Below are 15,114 nucleotides of genomic sequence, written 5' to 3' on the forward strand. Positions count from 1 at the left end.
TGCTAATGGCAATTTTACTTTACCCTAGAAAGGAGAGAAATGAGAGATTTTGTACCTGAATATGAATAAGCCCGAAGTCCCAGAAAAGCCCACACAAAATTTGGCCCAACAAATTCAAATCAACACTATTTGGCAACAAAATTTTTATTAAGAAAAGTGTAAAAAGAAATCCACTAGAATCTCTATAAATTAATAGAGTTTGAACCATACAGTTTCTAACTTCTTACCATACCATTTCTAATGTTCAATAGCCTTCTTTTCACCAGTTTTCAAGGGTTAAGATACCCAAGTCTCTAGAGAATAAAATATTGATGAGGCTGTCTTGTTGCATTCGGTCTTCAAAATTACGGTGTATTCGCTAGAATTCTTGTCGAAGTTGTTGATTAAGCTTATCCAAAAGAGTGCCTTGCGCTCCCAAATTTTGAGTTGTTGTCTCCTAGCTGCCATGTATTCTTCCTAATGCATTTCATCGAACATTTCTTTACTTCTATCAAACACCAAAAAATCCTTGAAATGTTCTTTGGTATTTGTCGCTGTAATCGGTCGATATGTTTAGTCATTCATTGAAATTAAATGTTAAGACGACAGATTAATTAAGCATCCAAGCCAATATAATTCTTGAATCAAATATTTGTCATGCCTTCACATCTTCACTCCACTTCATGAAGCAAAACTCAACTAGGCGCTAAATATGATTATCCACAAAAAATGATTTTTATAACGTTGTAAATTGATTTATAACACTGTAATTTCGTCCTAGATTTGAATTCCAAATTTCTAAAATTTAAGCGTAAATCTATTCAGCAATCATATGCACACATATAGTGCTTATTTGATGAGGGTTCCCTCACTTTATTAAAATATGGCAATGTTGTGAAATTCATTCACGCACTTTAATAAGTACGAGAACCTCTCACTAAAAATTATATATGTATAAAATTTTTCAATCTAAATTTAGAATTCAAGATGGATCTACGATGTCATAAATCAACTTTACAATGTTGTGAACTGATTTATGATACCGTAAATTCGATCCGAATTTTAATCCCAGATTCTAAGCCTAAATCCAATAATCACTATATATATTAAAATTTTAAAATATAAACTTCGCAATAAAGATGGACTAAACTCCATTAAAAAATTAAAATACAAACTTTGCAATAAAGATGAAGTGATTAGCAAAATTGATAAACACACAATGCATGGATTAATGGAGAATGAAGCAATGTAGGGTACTTTTCCAAATAGGCGAATCGTGATGAACACATTCATATCGCTACTGCTGCAACCCAATATCATAGAGACAATAATATATATCACAAAAATTATTCAAGAATCTCTGTTTAGTGTCATCGATAATATATAATTAATTTACCTTCAAATTGCGAACATCAGGTTTGGAACTATGCTTCCCCAACAAGATTGCATTAATATCGCCGATAAAATAAAGCCACATCCACTCTTTCTTACCTCAATCCAACCTTTAGACACGATGGTTGTAAGTTCTATAATTAACTTTGTCTTTTATAACTAGATGATGTACTAGCCACAATACTGCATCTCGAAAGTCACGACAGATCACCATTCAACTCTACCAAGTACTCTTAATTGACTGAACACAATGAAGTATAATTTCTATGAACAGGCAATCTTGTTGTTGTAGTAAGACCACAATCTATACGTAATAAACTGTTGTTTGGTATTGAGATTGGACAACTGTAATTTGAAAGTTATAACACTAAATTATTTGAAAGTTAAGTTGATTAGATTTTACACTTATACATGAAAAATTTATTATATCTTTTAATAATTTTGTTAAGATTATTGTTTAAAAATTTATTTACTATATACTATTAAACTATAACTTTTTTCCACAACGGTGTTTGGTAAACAATAACTGTTTTAGTTTAAAAGTTTAGTTGATTTAATTTTACACTTATATGACAAAAAATCTATTATATCGTTAATAATTTTATCAAAATTATTATTTAAAAATTATATTTATTACGTACTATTGACTTTTGTTTTATAGTTACAATTTTTTTTTTCACAATAATTATACTTTGAAAGATATAATACCTCAATATCAAATAGGCCACGAGTCCCCTTCAAAACAAATTGCTATTTCCTCGATTATTGCCGCCATAGGTACAAATATATGTTGCAAGAACTAAGCAATTGAGATCTAAAGGACTGGTGGTAGGGGTGGGCACAGGTCGGATTGGATCGGGTTGATATACAACCCAACCTGCATATATAACGGGTTGAAAAAGTTCAACCCAACCCAATCCATTACATATCTCAATTGGGTTGGGTTGGTTGGGTTAGGTTTTTGAAGAAAAATTTCTATTTTTATAATCTAATTTAATATTGAACAAAAATAAATGAATTAACTGAAAAAACTTAAAAAATACAAATATTAAAGTCCTTACAACAAATCCCACATTTCAAAGGTTTTACATTTATTTTTTTTAATTTTTATATAAAATATCAAACTTTATATATATATATAATTTTAACCCGCAAACAGTGCGGATTGGGAATTTAACAACCCAACCCAACTCGTACATTTTATCAATTCAACTCAAACCGTAAAAAATCATACGGGTTGGATCGCTTTCACAAATTGGGCGGGTTGGTGCTCATCCCTAACTGGCGGATATAATCACTTACTTGATCACTCTCAAGTAAGGATATAACATTTCAATTACACATTTCCATGGGACACATACTGCTGCGGATCCTAACAAAGCACCAACCTCCGATTTTTCCAGTATTGAGTATGAAAGATCATTTGGGAGACGTGACCATGGCTTAATTTGCTGCGCTTCCTTATTTGCTTTTGATATCCGAGAATTTTTTTAAAAATATAATTTTTGTTTTAATTTTTCCTCAAATTTCTCACGAATTTGATGTATTCTTGTATATCTTAATGTACGCTCTCATTCAACGTATAAAGACTGCTGCACAATCTAACACTAAAATATGTTGAAACTTTAAATGTATTATTTTAGTTTTATTTAAACAATTAATTTATTTAAATTTTATTCAATTTTAAATTTAATTAGTAGAAAAATTATTTTTATATTAGATTTTTTTATTTCATTAGTTGGAGAGAACTAAAAAATTTTAATTCGAAAACTAATGCACAAAATGGTGGATTGCATATGGATTGAGTCAAATCCGCATCCGATCCGCAGACGTATGGATTAGATATGGATTGAGTAAAATCCAGATCCAATCCGCAGATGTATAGATTGGATTTGGATTGAATTTTATCAATCCGTGGATTGGATTGGATTAAAAAATTATAATCCGCAAAATCATGAATCGGATATGGATTGATGTCAAATCCGTAAAATTCAATCCGCGAACACCCCTAGTAGGTATCGTGGCCTCCTCTAACCTTAAAGCATCTGCTCCATTTCGATGTCATGGACACGACCTATACCCGGAAGCGTACTCTTGAATGTAACTTTTGAGTCATCGATAAAATATATGCAATTTGTCTTCAAGTTTCCAGTATTGTGATCGACAGCCACCGCTTTTGAACTCTGCTTCCCCAACAATATTCCATTATTGCTGATGCTTTTAACCTTGATCCAGTCTTTCTTACGCCAATCCAATCTGAAGACTTAAATGCGCCAAGTTCTGCAATCATGTCATCTTTTGGAAAAATGTTTTGTAAGAGAGACGGTACGCCTTGAGATTTGTAGCAGACCACCATTCAACTCTAAGAGGTATCCGCTTTGGGCTAAAGCCGGTGATTCGATAGGCAGTGCACTGATTCCGGCAGAAGGTCAGCATCTATACGAAAAAACAACCCATGAACATCAACAGCATAAATAGAATTCACCCTTATAAAATAGTCTCACTACGATGACCTGAAACTTGATGAAACTGTACGTTCGTCCATGTCTTGCCTCCTGGCCTGCAAAAGGCCAAATTGTGTGGCAAGAACTACGCAGATGGGATCCAAAAGCGCTGGTTGATGTTATCGCTCTCATGTTGGTGGTGGAGGTAACTCAACTCGGGCTCTAGTGAAGGGGTTTGAAAATCAAATGGAATTGTTAGCAACCAGCCGCTAGATGAACTAGAAATCCATCTTCCTTTTAATTCAGGAAGTAATATTTCATGGAGTTGATTTGGAGGTGAAAGACACTTCCTTATTCATTCTATCAGAATTTAAACCATTTTACCTTTTTGATCTTCTTCTTCTTCTAGATACTGCAGAATTTGATGTATTTTTTATATTTTAAAAATTTTGTATGGCTGTTATTAATTATTAATTCTTCATTTTATTCTCAAAATTATGTGAGATCAATATATCACCTCATCAGTTGATGATTCTCATTACCATTATTTAACTAATAACAACACCATCTGCCTTATTTCACTTTTTTAAAAAATAATTAGGTAAGAAGATCACAAATATATTTATGTGTGTAGTTTTTCAAAATGTGAACTAATAATTAGTTTTACCACATAAAAGACTAAAGAATAACCTACTTACATATTCGGTTTTTAAAATGTGTCAACAAATGAGTAAATTGACTTGTTTTACATAAACGATTTAAAGTCCTTAAATGAAAAATAATTTTTTTTTTTGAAAATAAATTAAAGTAATAGGCAAAGCATACACACATTCATCATGATTCAAAAAATTTCTGAAGTTTATCATGATTTATTTGTTGTTATTTTCTGTTCTCACATTAAGTACATTTGGTATGCACAATGTATATAAAATTCAACTAGAAAACAAAAAAAAAATGATACTTTCGTTCATTAAGCATAGACAGTTTCCTCGTGGAAAACAGTTTGAACATTTTTTTTCCGAAATAAAAAATTGATTTTTGTTTGTATTATTTATTATTATTATTATTATTTTGAAAGGTGGCTGATATTTTATTAAACTCAATAAAATCGACAATGAGAGATTACTGACAGGCATGACACATCTGCAAATATAAGTGGTATTTCAGTCATTCTATGGTTGCTTCTGTTTGCTTGGGGGGATAATAACATCGAGGTTCCTAATGTTTTACGATTTCTCTCAATAAGCAAATTTCTGTCTATTTGTATCAAACAAGTCTCTGACGGAGACCGGCGACGAAATGACTTAAATATCCTTCGGTCTAAAGGTTGCAAATCCCGAACAATCAATTGTCGAAATTCAGCATACCAGCCGGTAATTTTATCATTTGGAAAGAGATTAGGACCTATTTCAAACAAAAAGACAAACTATGCCCTTGCTTGAGAAAGTTTACAAAATTGGGGATTCAATAGTTATTACGTTTCTTATTTTGCAGTTGAGGGAGACCGCTTCCCAGACTCTGAGAAACTGAGACGAGCAATCTCGTCATCGCCACCTCCTTTTCCGGACACCGGTAAAAACTATTTTCAATTTATTTAATTATTATTATTAGCTTTTGGTTTATATTTCGATCTATATTACGGCGGATTCGAATTTGTTATTAACTTTTGTTGTATATAAAGTTGCTGATTGAAGCTTATTATTGTGAAGGATTAAATTATGTCTTCTGCTCAAGATCCATTCTATATCGTTAAAGAAGAGATTCAAGATTCTGTATGTTAACTTTTTTTCTTTCTTTTCTTTTTTGAATTGTTTGATTTCATAGATTTTTATTAAATCAAGAGTTAGGATTGGATCTCCCACGATTTCAGTAATTTTTTCTTTTTAAGGAATTTGATTTTTCTTGTTTAATAGCGAAATTGAATTGTTAAACTGTCATGTATATTATTTGGTGATTAATTAATTAATTGATTTTTTTAATTAGATTAATAAGTTGCAATCTACTTTCCATCAATGGGAAAATAGTGCTTCTGATCCCGGGGAGCAAGTACATTTGAAGAAGGAACTACTCGCCGGTTGTGAGAGCATTGAGTGGCAGGTACCCAGAATTATCAAAAAAATTTCTTGTATTCATTTCTAATTTTAGATATTTATAGCGTAATTCAATGTGACGTGACAAATGTTTGAAAACTTGGCTTGAACTTGTTGGCTTGAGATTATCTAAGGTATAAAATTCTGGCTCAAGCTTGGTTTAGAAAGGGTTTAGTATGTAGTTCAATTGTGGCTTGAATGAGCTTAATAAGATATGGAGCCTGTTCAAGATTGAACTGTATTGTTATGTTTCCTATTGCAATGTGTATGACATGTAAATTACTTTTAGTGCAACAAGTCTAGTTGATGAGAATTTTGCTTGAGGCCAGGCTTAAACAGTGCCACAAAAGTTTGATTTGGAAGCATGGCAAGCTCAGTTATAGTTGGTGCACATATTTTCTGCTTTAACTTATGTACTCTCATTAAACATCTTAGAGGTGGAATTTCAGTGATAATTGAGTACTTGTATTCTTAGCAAAGACAATTGGCGTGAAGTTTTGGCACAACTGTATGTATTGAATTAAACTTCTTGATTCCAATCTGCAATTTCTGAGACCCTTCTTTCTTGATAGGAAGGTAGATGAATTGGACAAAGCAATTGGTGTGGCAAGCAGAGATCCTTCTTGGTATGGTATTGATGACATTGAACTTGAAAAACGAAGGAGATGGACCAGCACTGCTCGTACTCAGGTATCATCTAAATTAATGTACTTGACAAAAGGTTTCTGAGGGGAGTGAAAATGTGTTCAATAGTTTTTGATCGCTGAGATGGCATAATGAACCTTGTTTGCTACCTGCGGTTACTGTCAATTCTAATATAAACTTTAAACAGTCTACCACATGGTGATTCCTGCAATTGAATTTTTCCAGTTATGGAATCCTAAAGGATTTCTGTACTTTATTAGGTCAGCAGCATGAAGAAAGCTGTATTATCTGGGGGTGCGAATGGTGTTGGGACTATGAGTGCAAGTGGAATGCGTCGGGAATTAATGAGGCTTCCAAATTCTCATCAGGCTAAATCAAACCAGTACGCTGCGGCCCAAGATAATGATGATTTTATCCAGTCAGAATCTGATAGACAATTGCTTCTTGTAAAGTATGGTCTCCTTCTATCTCTTCCCTTGAGTTGTTTGTTATTGTTCTTGTCTGTCTTGCTGCAATGGTGCCTCAATTGATATCTGCATGCATATTCATTCACTCTAGTGCTGTGTTTGATTTGTTACTGATTGCCTACCATTTGTTGGTTGTAGGCAACAGGATGAGGAGTTGGATGAACTTAGTGCAAGCGTGCAGAGAATTGGAGGTGTTGGGCTTACCATACATGATGAACTCGTAGCACAGGTTAGTATCTACGGATAGATATTCCTTGTAATGTCTCTATAAATCTCTGGTAGAATGTCAGAAAAGTATTAGTCTCTGCTCTGGTGTGCTCTCTTTAAGCCTCATGGTACATGATTTGCTCTCAGACAATGACAAACATTACCTATGTATAATCTGTTTTTCTCTGACTTTACATCAGGATTAGTGCTGCTGATTTTAATGCTAATATGTAAATCATTGGGTGTTTTAGGAGAACATTATAGATGAACTTGGTACGGAAATGGACAGCACATCTAATCGTCTTGATTTTGTTCAGGTGATTTCCTTCCTGTGATTTCTGATTTATTTCTGAAAGGATATAAATTCAGAACTTGGTATCTAAGTTCATACGATATTTAATCTGAATTAAACTTCAGTTAAATAACATAACGAAATGGCATAATACTGACCTGGTGTTAATGTTGCCTCATTTTTTCTTGCAGAAAAAAGTGGCTATGGTCATGAAGAAGGCCAGCGCCAAGGGTCAAATTATGATGATATTATTTTTGATTGCTCTGTTTATCGTTCTATTTGTTCTGGTCTTCCTTACTTAGGCTGGAGACGAAACCAGCCTATGATGTTCATACATAGACGGGCTTTTGGTTGTCGAAATAATTTCAAATGTTTGATAGGGAGGCTACCAGACATTGATTGGTTGAACTGGATATGCTCAAGTAAAGAAAATCTATGTGCTTGGAAGGGATTTTAAACAAAGTTAACTAGAATTGGATATTGAGAAATTTTGAATTTAAATACATTGTAAGAGCTTTACATGATTCTTCTTTGTTTGTTCTTCGTATGCATGTAATGTTTGTATCAATGATAGTAGTAAGTTTTGTTAAATACAGCATCGGTACTCGTACTCTTAAGCTGCATTGAGGGGCTTAATTGCAACATTTATTGTATTCTGTTTCAGTTTTTCGGACATGCTACAGAATCAACTCGCACATTTTGTTTGCATAATGGCTTGTGCGGACTAAATTGTTCCATGATGATACAATTGAAAACATAATGCTGACTTGCAGCAAGTTAATGGTTGAAAATTGTTTGATAAAACATTTGAATCACATGAAGGCAAAAACGCCAGGACTCATAAAAAGCGAACATAGTTTCCTAACTCCAGTTATTCCATTTGGTTTTCTGTAGTATTTCACACGTTTCGCTCAAGGAATTTTGGGAAATCTTCACAAACCAAGCGAGCAGTTAGATTCCAATCTTGGAACATTGTTACCCAAAAGTTGTCACGTAGAAAGGTTCTAAAATATAGAAGAGAAGAGAAGAGAATGGCGAAAGTTTGTCACAATTTATTCTTCGTAAACCTTCTGCTGTTGATTCTTCACAACAAAGAAATTCACTTATTTCTCAAGACATGAAAGTATAATTCTTTAACTGAACCATAAGTTTCAGAAAAGGAGATAGGGAAATAACAGAAGCAACAAGAACCAAAAGGTTTACAAATTCCTTCTCCATGCTCACCCCAAAAATTCACTTTCATATCTGCAGAATCGATTAAACAAAAAAAAAATCTGGGAATTTCGCAAAGATGATTTATCTTCTGTTTAAAATTGTATTTACGGAAATGGCTTTGATTCTGACACTTCTGTTCAGAAACCCTCTGAGGAAATTCGTGATCATGGGGTTGGACAGATTGAAGCGAGGGAGAGGGCCATTGGTGGCCAAGAGCGTTGGAGCAACTGTACTAGTTGTCTTATGCTCAGCTGTATACAGCGCTATGGAAATCCAGAGACGTGCAAGAGAAGGCGGAGCGATCAATCCGACGGAGGAGGTTCTCATGGCGAATCTTCTTCTTCAAGCATCTCTCATGGGTAAGTCATGTTCTATGGATGGGTAAATATGTTGTTTTTAAACGAATAAATTGATTTGTGAAGCCGTGTTACGTTCTGTTATCAATGCTGTTTCCTAATCATTTGGAGCGCTCCATGAAATGCCTAAGATTACGTTTATTTTCCGAAGTAACTTCATTGTTACTGATTGTGCCATTACAATGGGGCCGCAAAACTTACACTCGGTTGTGTATATTATGCAGGATTCTCCCTATTTCTTGCAATGATCACAGACAGATTGCATTACTATATCAAAGAGCTTCATCTCGTGAGACAGACATTGGAAGGATTAAAAAACTTAAACAAGCATTCGTGACCGAGAGATCAGGGCAACAGAGGAGTCAACTGAGTCCGAAGAGCCGAAATCTGAAACACAGAAGAAGGATTGACACGGCGGCTCAGCACTGAGATTATAAACCTTAAAAACCCAAGATTTATGTACAGTTTTAATACATAGAAAACTAAACCACAGTAATGCCATAAAAACCAATAACATAAAAAATACAAACAAGAATGTCCTGCAGGTACTGAATTCTGCATCTCAATGACATTCTTCTGTTTAGAGATTTAATATGATTATCCTCATTCTCTTTCCAGTCCACGACTAGTTAATCTAGGATAATGAAATATCTGCAGTAGCTGGTTCATAGTTGTTTTACAGATATTCAGGCGAAATTCACAGACCCAATTTGTTTTAAATTAAACAAAGAACTTACCTCTAAATTATGAAAAACAATATACCTAGTCATATTGACCCTGATTGTGGAATGCAACCGGCAATCCGAGTTGGTCAGTTGCAAATATCCTTTGAAATCAAAACATCGACTGCAAGGCAAAATGGTCAAGCTGGCACAGATTATCAAACTAATCTTCAAGTGTAGAAGATTATAAAAATGAAAGAATTACAAAAGGATATAAAAATGACTCAACTCAAGTTTCTCCATCCGATTTTCTGAAGTATTTTCCCGGCTTTGGCAAAATATACATTTGGAAATCATCACAAACCAAAAGAACCCTTTGATTCCAATCTTGGAAATAAAAACACTGTAGGGTGAAAGTTTGTCTGTCCAATTTTAGTCTTTGTAAACCCGCGGCTATTGAATCTTCACAGTAAAGCATTCTGTCGTGTTCCATGTTTTGAATAGTATAATTCTTTAATTGCATCGTAAGTTCAAGAAAAGCAATTAAAGTTATCAGGCATATACCTTCAGTAACTGGGAGCAAAATGTTCACAACTTTTAGCTCCATATCCGCCCTATAATTTCACTTTCATATCTCCATAACTTATTAAACTATTTTTGGCAACTTTGCAGATATGTTTTATCTTTTTTTTACAACTGTATTCACTGAAATGGCTTTGATTCTGGCTCTTCTATTTGAGAGCCCTCTACGGAAACTATTGATCCTGGGGCTGGACAAACTGAAGCAGGGGAGAGGGCCATTGGTGGCCAAGAGTGTTGGAGCAACTGTACTAGTTGTCTTATCCTCCGCTGTATACAATGTTGTTGAAATACATAAACGTTCAAGAGAAAGCGGTGCGCTCAATCCGACAGAAGAGGTTCTCATGGCAGATCTTCTTCTTGAAGCATCCCTCATGGGTACGTCATGTTTGGTGTTTTTCGAATAAATAAATTGAATTGTCAAGATTCACCTAAGCTTTTGAGCCTTGATTCATTCTTTTATCATTGTTGTCAAATGAAGTAATCCTATGTTGGGCTACATGTAACATGCAAGGTCATGTTTGTTTTCAAATGGTAACTTCAGTTGTTGGCAATTGGGGCGTCATAATGACAAGCCGCAATACTAACACTCGGGTATATTTTGCAGGATTCTCCCTATTTCTTGCAGTCATGATGGACAGATTACATTCCTATATCAAACGGAAGCAGATATTGGAAGAAGTAATAAACCCAAACAAGCAACACAACCAGTGAAGAAAGAGCAAGGATGCGAAGGTTCCAGGATCTGACACAGCAGCTCAGCTCTGGAATTAAAAATAAATAAGAAGTTATTAAAATATCTCTCCCTTAATAACTCAAGATGTATGTACAGTTTAAATACATAGTAAATTTGACTCCAATAATGCCATAAATAAGAATAATATGAAGAATAAGGAGAATGGCCTCCAGCTGCTGGTTTCTGTATCTCAAAAAGTTATTCAATAACATTCTGCTGTCTAGAGATTTTCTCTTCCAAATCCTGTAGTTATTCTATGCTATTGAATTCATATTTGTACAAAAACCAAGGCCAAAATTCACAGAACAAATCAGTTGAGATATACCAAAAGCTTACATCAATCAGTGACACTAAACAAGTTGTTAGTAGCCCGGAATATGAAAAGCATACTTCAACTTGTAATCTTGAACTATCAAACGCAAGGCTCAACTTGGTATTGCCGGAATAATTTTGTGGTCGAAGAGGGGGTTACATCATCTTGTTGCACCAGCAATCCTGGTTGATCAGTTCCAACTTGCAAGAGACCTTTGAAATGAAACCGTTTTCAGCAGCCAAAATGGTCGACCGGGCATGCGTCAGCAAACTGATTCCAAGTGCATTTATCTCCTTATTGACTACATCCCTCCAATTTGTTTGACTAGTACTTATTCTGATTTCAACTACCAATTGTAGAAATGACAATGAAAGCATTATTGACCTTCCACTTGCGTAAATCCAGTTCTGTTCACACACATATCCATCGATTATAAAGCATTAGTTGACTTGATAAATTGCGTTTGAATATAATAATATCCCACTACGCCAGAATAGTGCAACTAGAACGAGGGATTAAAGAACAATAAGTTTCTGTTTGGGGAATCTGCATCTGTTTAGTTCATTGTTTAAGAAATACAACGTCATTTACCTTCAAATTCACAAGCCAATATCATTTGTAAATAGTTACCATGAATTTAGGGTGACACTTGTATTACACCATTTGCCGGTCAGCAACCGGCAGTAGGCGGCGGTTCCAAGACAGATTCCACTTTCTAGATTGACATCTGAATTGGAATGGCACAAACTTGGAAATTTATTTTCATGGACTTTTGTCCTAATTCACGCACTGAGTTGGAGGAAACCTACGTTGACTTGCACTAATTTGTCATATTCAAAAAAGTCTCCTCTGTTCACACAAATAAGTCTAAACCAACCGCGGTGATTGACCCATTAGAAGACTTTTGAGCAAAGTCGTCCTTGGAAATTGTAATAGAGCAGATTGTTGTACTTTACTGGAATTGGATCTGTTAAGTTTTTAAAAAAAATTTATTGCATAAGATTTTAATTTTTTATTTATTAATTATCAATTAATAATTAAATTATTTACTCAAATCATATTAAATTTGAATTATTTACTCAAATCATATTAAAAGAGAATCATGATCCGTGTTTCGTTGGCCAAAATTAAATTTGAAAGATTGTATTAAAAAGGGTAAAGAAAAGTTATGTTTGCTCTGAAAAGAAAAGAGTGAAAGGAATTGAACAAAACCAGAGTTTCCATTATTTGTCTCAAAATCGAGATTTTCTGATACAAAATTATCTCTAGCAATATCAAATGGTAAAAGAATGTCTCGCCTAACACTAACATTGGTAATATCACTATTACTATCGATGGAGAATCCTTCGAACAAATCTTCGATTAATGTTGAATTCTGAACCTCTTCTTCAGAAATTAAATCCCAGGCTAATGTGGCTTCCGCTGATGGTTCATGTGCTATGACCAAATCATTCTCATCAGAACAAATTTTGGGCTCTTCAATGCCATTGCTTCTAACTGTGATCCAATCTTCATCCAAACTCCAATTGGGCACACTTGAACCTAATGATGGCAGAGCACATCCAATCAATTGTTGAATCCTCTTAACAGCAGAGTTTGAAGAAGAAGTAGAAGGAGATGCCTTGGGTGATAGATTTTCTGAACTTTCAGCTTCTTCCAAAGAATCCCAAAATCCATGGTTCAACACAGTGCATGGAGAACTCATAATAAATTTCTCAACATCCTTAAAATGATCAAACTCCACTCCACAAATAAATGGATGTTCAAGCAGTTCTTTCGCCGTCAACCTCTCCTTCGGATCTTTTGTCAAACACTTGCACAAGAAATCCTTAGCCTCCATTGACAACCACCTTGGAATCTCCGGTGTCTCACCGGAGAATCCAATCCGGTAAAGAGCTGATACCGGGTCATTTAGTTCCGGCCAAGGATTAGTCCCAGTAGCCATCTCAACAATTGTGCACCCAACAGCCCATATATCAGCTGCAAGCCCTTGCTCTTCTCTCCTAGCCACCTCCGGCGGCATGAAAACCGGTGTACCGGAAAAAGCTGATGTGGCAAGAGCTGCGTTGCTATCAATTTCTCCCACATATTTAGCACAACCCAGATCAGCAATCTTTGCACCATCATCGCCTATCAAAACATTATTGCTTTTGATGTCACAATGTGCAATTCCGTTCATATGAAGATGATTCAATCCTTGAAGGATCTGCCACGCGTATAATTTGATCATTTGCTCATCCAATCTTCCTCCGTGTCTCCGAATTTCATCGTAAAGCGTGCCCCGGGGCATGTACTCCATGTAAAGATTGTAGGTAGGCGTGTTATTTTCGTTCGTGACATTAAAGCCTAAGTAGTCAACTACATAAGGAGAGCTGATCTTGGACAAGAAACATTGCTCTCTTTGCAAGAACATAGACCGCGAGAGCTCCGTGGACTTGACCGCGATGAATTTTCCGGAAGAAGCTAAGTTGGCTAGATACACCGTAGCGGTGGATCCACGGCCGATGATGGGTCCTCTTGTCCACTCCATATAAGAGAAAGAGAGAGAGCACAAGAAGAAAGGTGAAAGAATAAGAGAAACGTAGTGAATGGATTGAGAATGAGTAATGTTTGTGAATGTTAAAATATGGTCATATATAAATGTGTGACCTTGTGACTTTCTTGCGTGGATTTGAATATCTTAATACCAAAGAATTGTTAATAATCATAATAAGATTTTTTTTTCCACCTAATATTTTGTGTAAAGTTGGTAGTTTCTTGCTATGAGTACAAATGTACGTACAAAGTTGACTCGACCATAAATTATATATTCAAACTTTGTAAATTTAAAAATTAATATTTAAGTCATTCTTGACTAATACAGGGAATGTAAAATGGAAACACAAATATATGATTTTCTGACTTTAATTTTAATATATTACGATAAAGAATCAACAAATTAATTATAAAATAGTTTGAATGCATAATTTTTTACGTCATCAACAGATTGTACCAATTGAACAAATTAAAGCTAATAAAATAAAACTACAACTCTTAGCATTAAGAGTTGAATAAATTTTCTTCTTTTAATAATTCTATCATCCAAATTTATAAGTAATTATTAAGAGATGTTATTTGCACATAAATTGGGCAAAGAACGAGCACAAAGCAGTCCAAATATATAGCACTACTCAAATAGAGAGCACATGATCTCACACATGTGTGAAAACAAGTGCTTGAGCCCCCGTAAAAATATTATGAGGATTACATTCCTTCCTTAATTATGATATAGTCGAGTGGAGGATGCGAGTGAAGTAAATATAGACGCCTTTTGAATATTAGTGAAGGTGACATAGACGTCCCTCGAATGTTAGATAAACTTATCCCTTACAAATTGTGACTAGAGTGGACGTCACTTAAATATTAATAAAAATAACATAAACATCCTTTCAATATTAATGACGGTTAAAATTTAGGTAGTATTATTTTTAAACTTATCCTAATTGTAGTCTGATTGTAATATCAATGTAAAAAAATATAAGTATTAAAAGAAAAAGCATTGCTAATTTTTTTTTTTTTTTTTTTTGTCCCCTCTGTTTGTGTTATTCTGTGCTTGTTCTATGCAAATAACATTGCTCGCTAAAACCAATTTATTAAATTAATAAAATATCATCTCCACAAGAGAAAAAAGGCACCGTGTAGTATTTTTCCTTTTTCTATATACTTCGGTTTTTTTCTCTGTAAAGTTGGTGGCTTCG

At 34.4% G+C, this 15,114-nt stretch overlaps 4 protein-coding genes and 1 long non-coding RNA gene across 8 annotated transcripts; 3 read left to right on the forward strand and 2 right to left on the reverse strand.

Annotated features, from left to right (window-relative positions):
* The first annotated feature begins 5,044 nt into the window (after positions 1-5,044).
* On the forward strand, positions 5,045-8,189 carry LOC102621665 (syntaxin-61). 2 transcript variants are annotated; one of them, XM_006474975.4, is made up of 9 exons: positions 5,045-5,188; positions 5,310-5,387; positions 5,525-5,587; positions 5,799-5,912; positions 6,482-6,595; positions 6,811-7,001; positions 7,156-7,246; positions 7,476-7,541; positions 7,708-8,189. In XM_006474975.4, exons 3-9 carry the CDS (start codon positions 5,534-5,536, stop codon positions 7,816-7,818), a joined length of 741 nt encoding a protein of 246 aa, XP_006475038.1. In that variant the 5' UTR covers positions 5,045-5,188; positions 5,310-5,387; positions 5,525-5,533; the 3' UTR covers positions 7,819-8,189. The 2 variants fall into 2 exon arrangements, with proteins under 2 accessions (XP_006475038.1, XP_052290473.1); XM_052434513.1 differs by lacking the exon at positions 5,045-5,188 and having other exon boundaries at positions 5,238-5,387.
* Positions 8,190-8,303: 114 nt separating this feature from the next.
* LOC102621381 (uncharacterized) lies at positions 8,304-9,704 on the forward strand. Its single transcript, XM_006474974.4, has 2 exons — positions 8,304-9,090; positions 9,312-9,704. Exons 1-2 carry the CDS (start codon positions 8,808-8,810, stop codon positions 9,422-9,424), a joined length of 396 nt encoding a protein of 131 aa, XP_006475037.1. The 5' UTR covers positions 8,304-8,807; the 3' UTR covers positions 9,425-9,704.
* LOC112497943 (uncharacterized) lies at positions 9,211-10,141 on the reverse strand. Of its 3 annotated transcripts, none has more exons than XR_008052085.1 (3): positions 10,039-10,141; positions 9,850-9,933; positions 9,211-9,474 (listed from the first exon to the last, which is right to left on the reverse strand). It is a non-coding gene; the product is annotated as an uncharacterized LOC112497943 (long non-coding RNA). The 3 variants fall into 3 exon arrangements; XR_008052086.1 differs by having other exon boundaries at positions 9,825-9,933; XR_003065040.2 differs by lacking the exon at positions 10,039-10,141 and having other exon boundaries at positions 9,825-9,973.
* A 282-nt stretch (positions 10,142-10,423) lies between these two features.
* Positions 10,424-11,288, forward strand: LOC102621108 (uncharacterized). Its single transcript, XM_006474973.4, has 2 exons — positions 10,424-10,706; positions 10,936-11,288. The coding sequence occupies exons 1-2, from the start codon at positions 10,424-10,426 to the stop codon at positions 11,040-11,042; spliced, it is 390 nt and encodes a 129-aa protein (XP_006475036.1). The 3' UTR covers positions 11,043-11,288.
* A 1,173-nt stretch (positions 11,289-12,461) lies between these two features.
* On the reverse strand, positions 12,462-14,029 carry LOC102626008 (mitogen-activated protein kinase kinase kinase 18-like). Its single transcript, XM_006475071.4, has one exon. The coding sequence runs from the start codon at positions 13,905-13,907 to the stop codon at positions 12,462-12,464; it is 1,446 nt and encodes a 481-aa protein (XP_006475134.1). The 5' UTR covers positions 13,908-14,029.
* Between the last annotated feature and the right edge of the window lie 1,085 nt (positions 14,030-15,114).

This window comes from Citrus sinensis, chromosome 9 (genome assembly GCF_022201045.2).
Source record: "Citrus sinensis cultivar Valencia sweet orange chromosome 9, DVS_A1.0, whole genome shotgun sequence".
Classification (NCBI taxonomy): domain Eukaryota; kingdom Viridiplantae; phylum Streptophyta; class Magnoliopsida; order Sapindales; family Rutaceae; genus Citrus; species Citrus sinensis.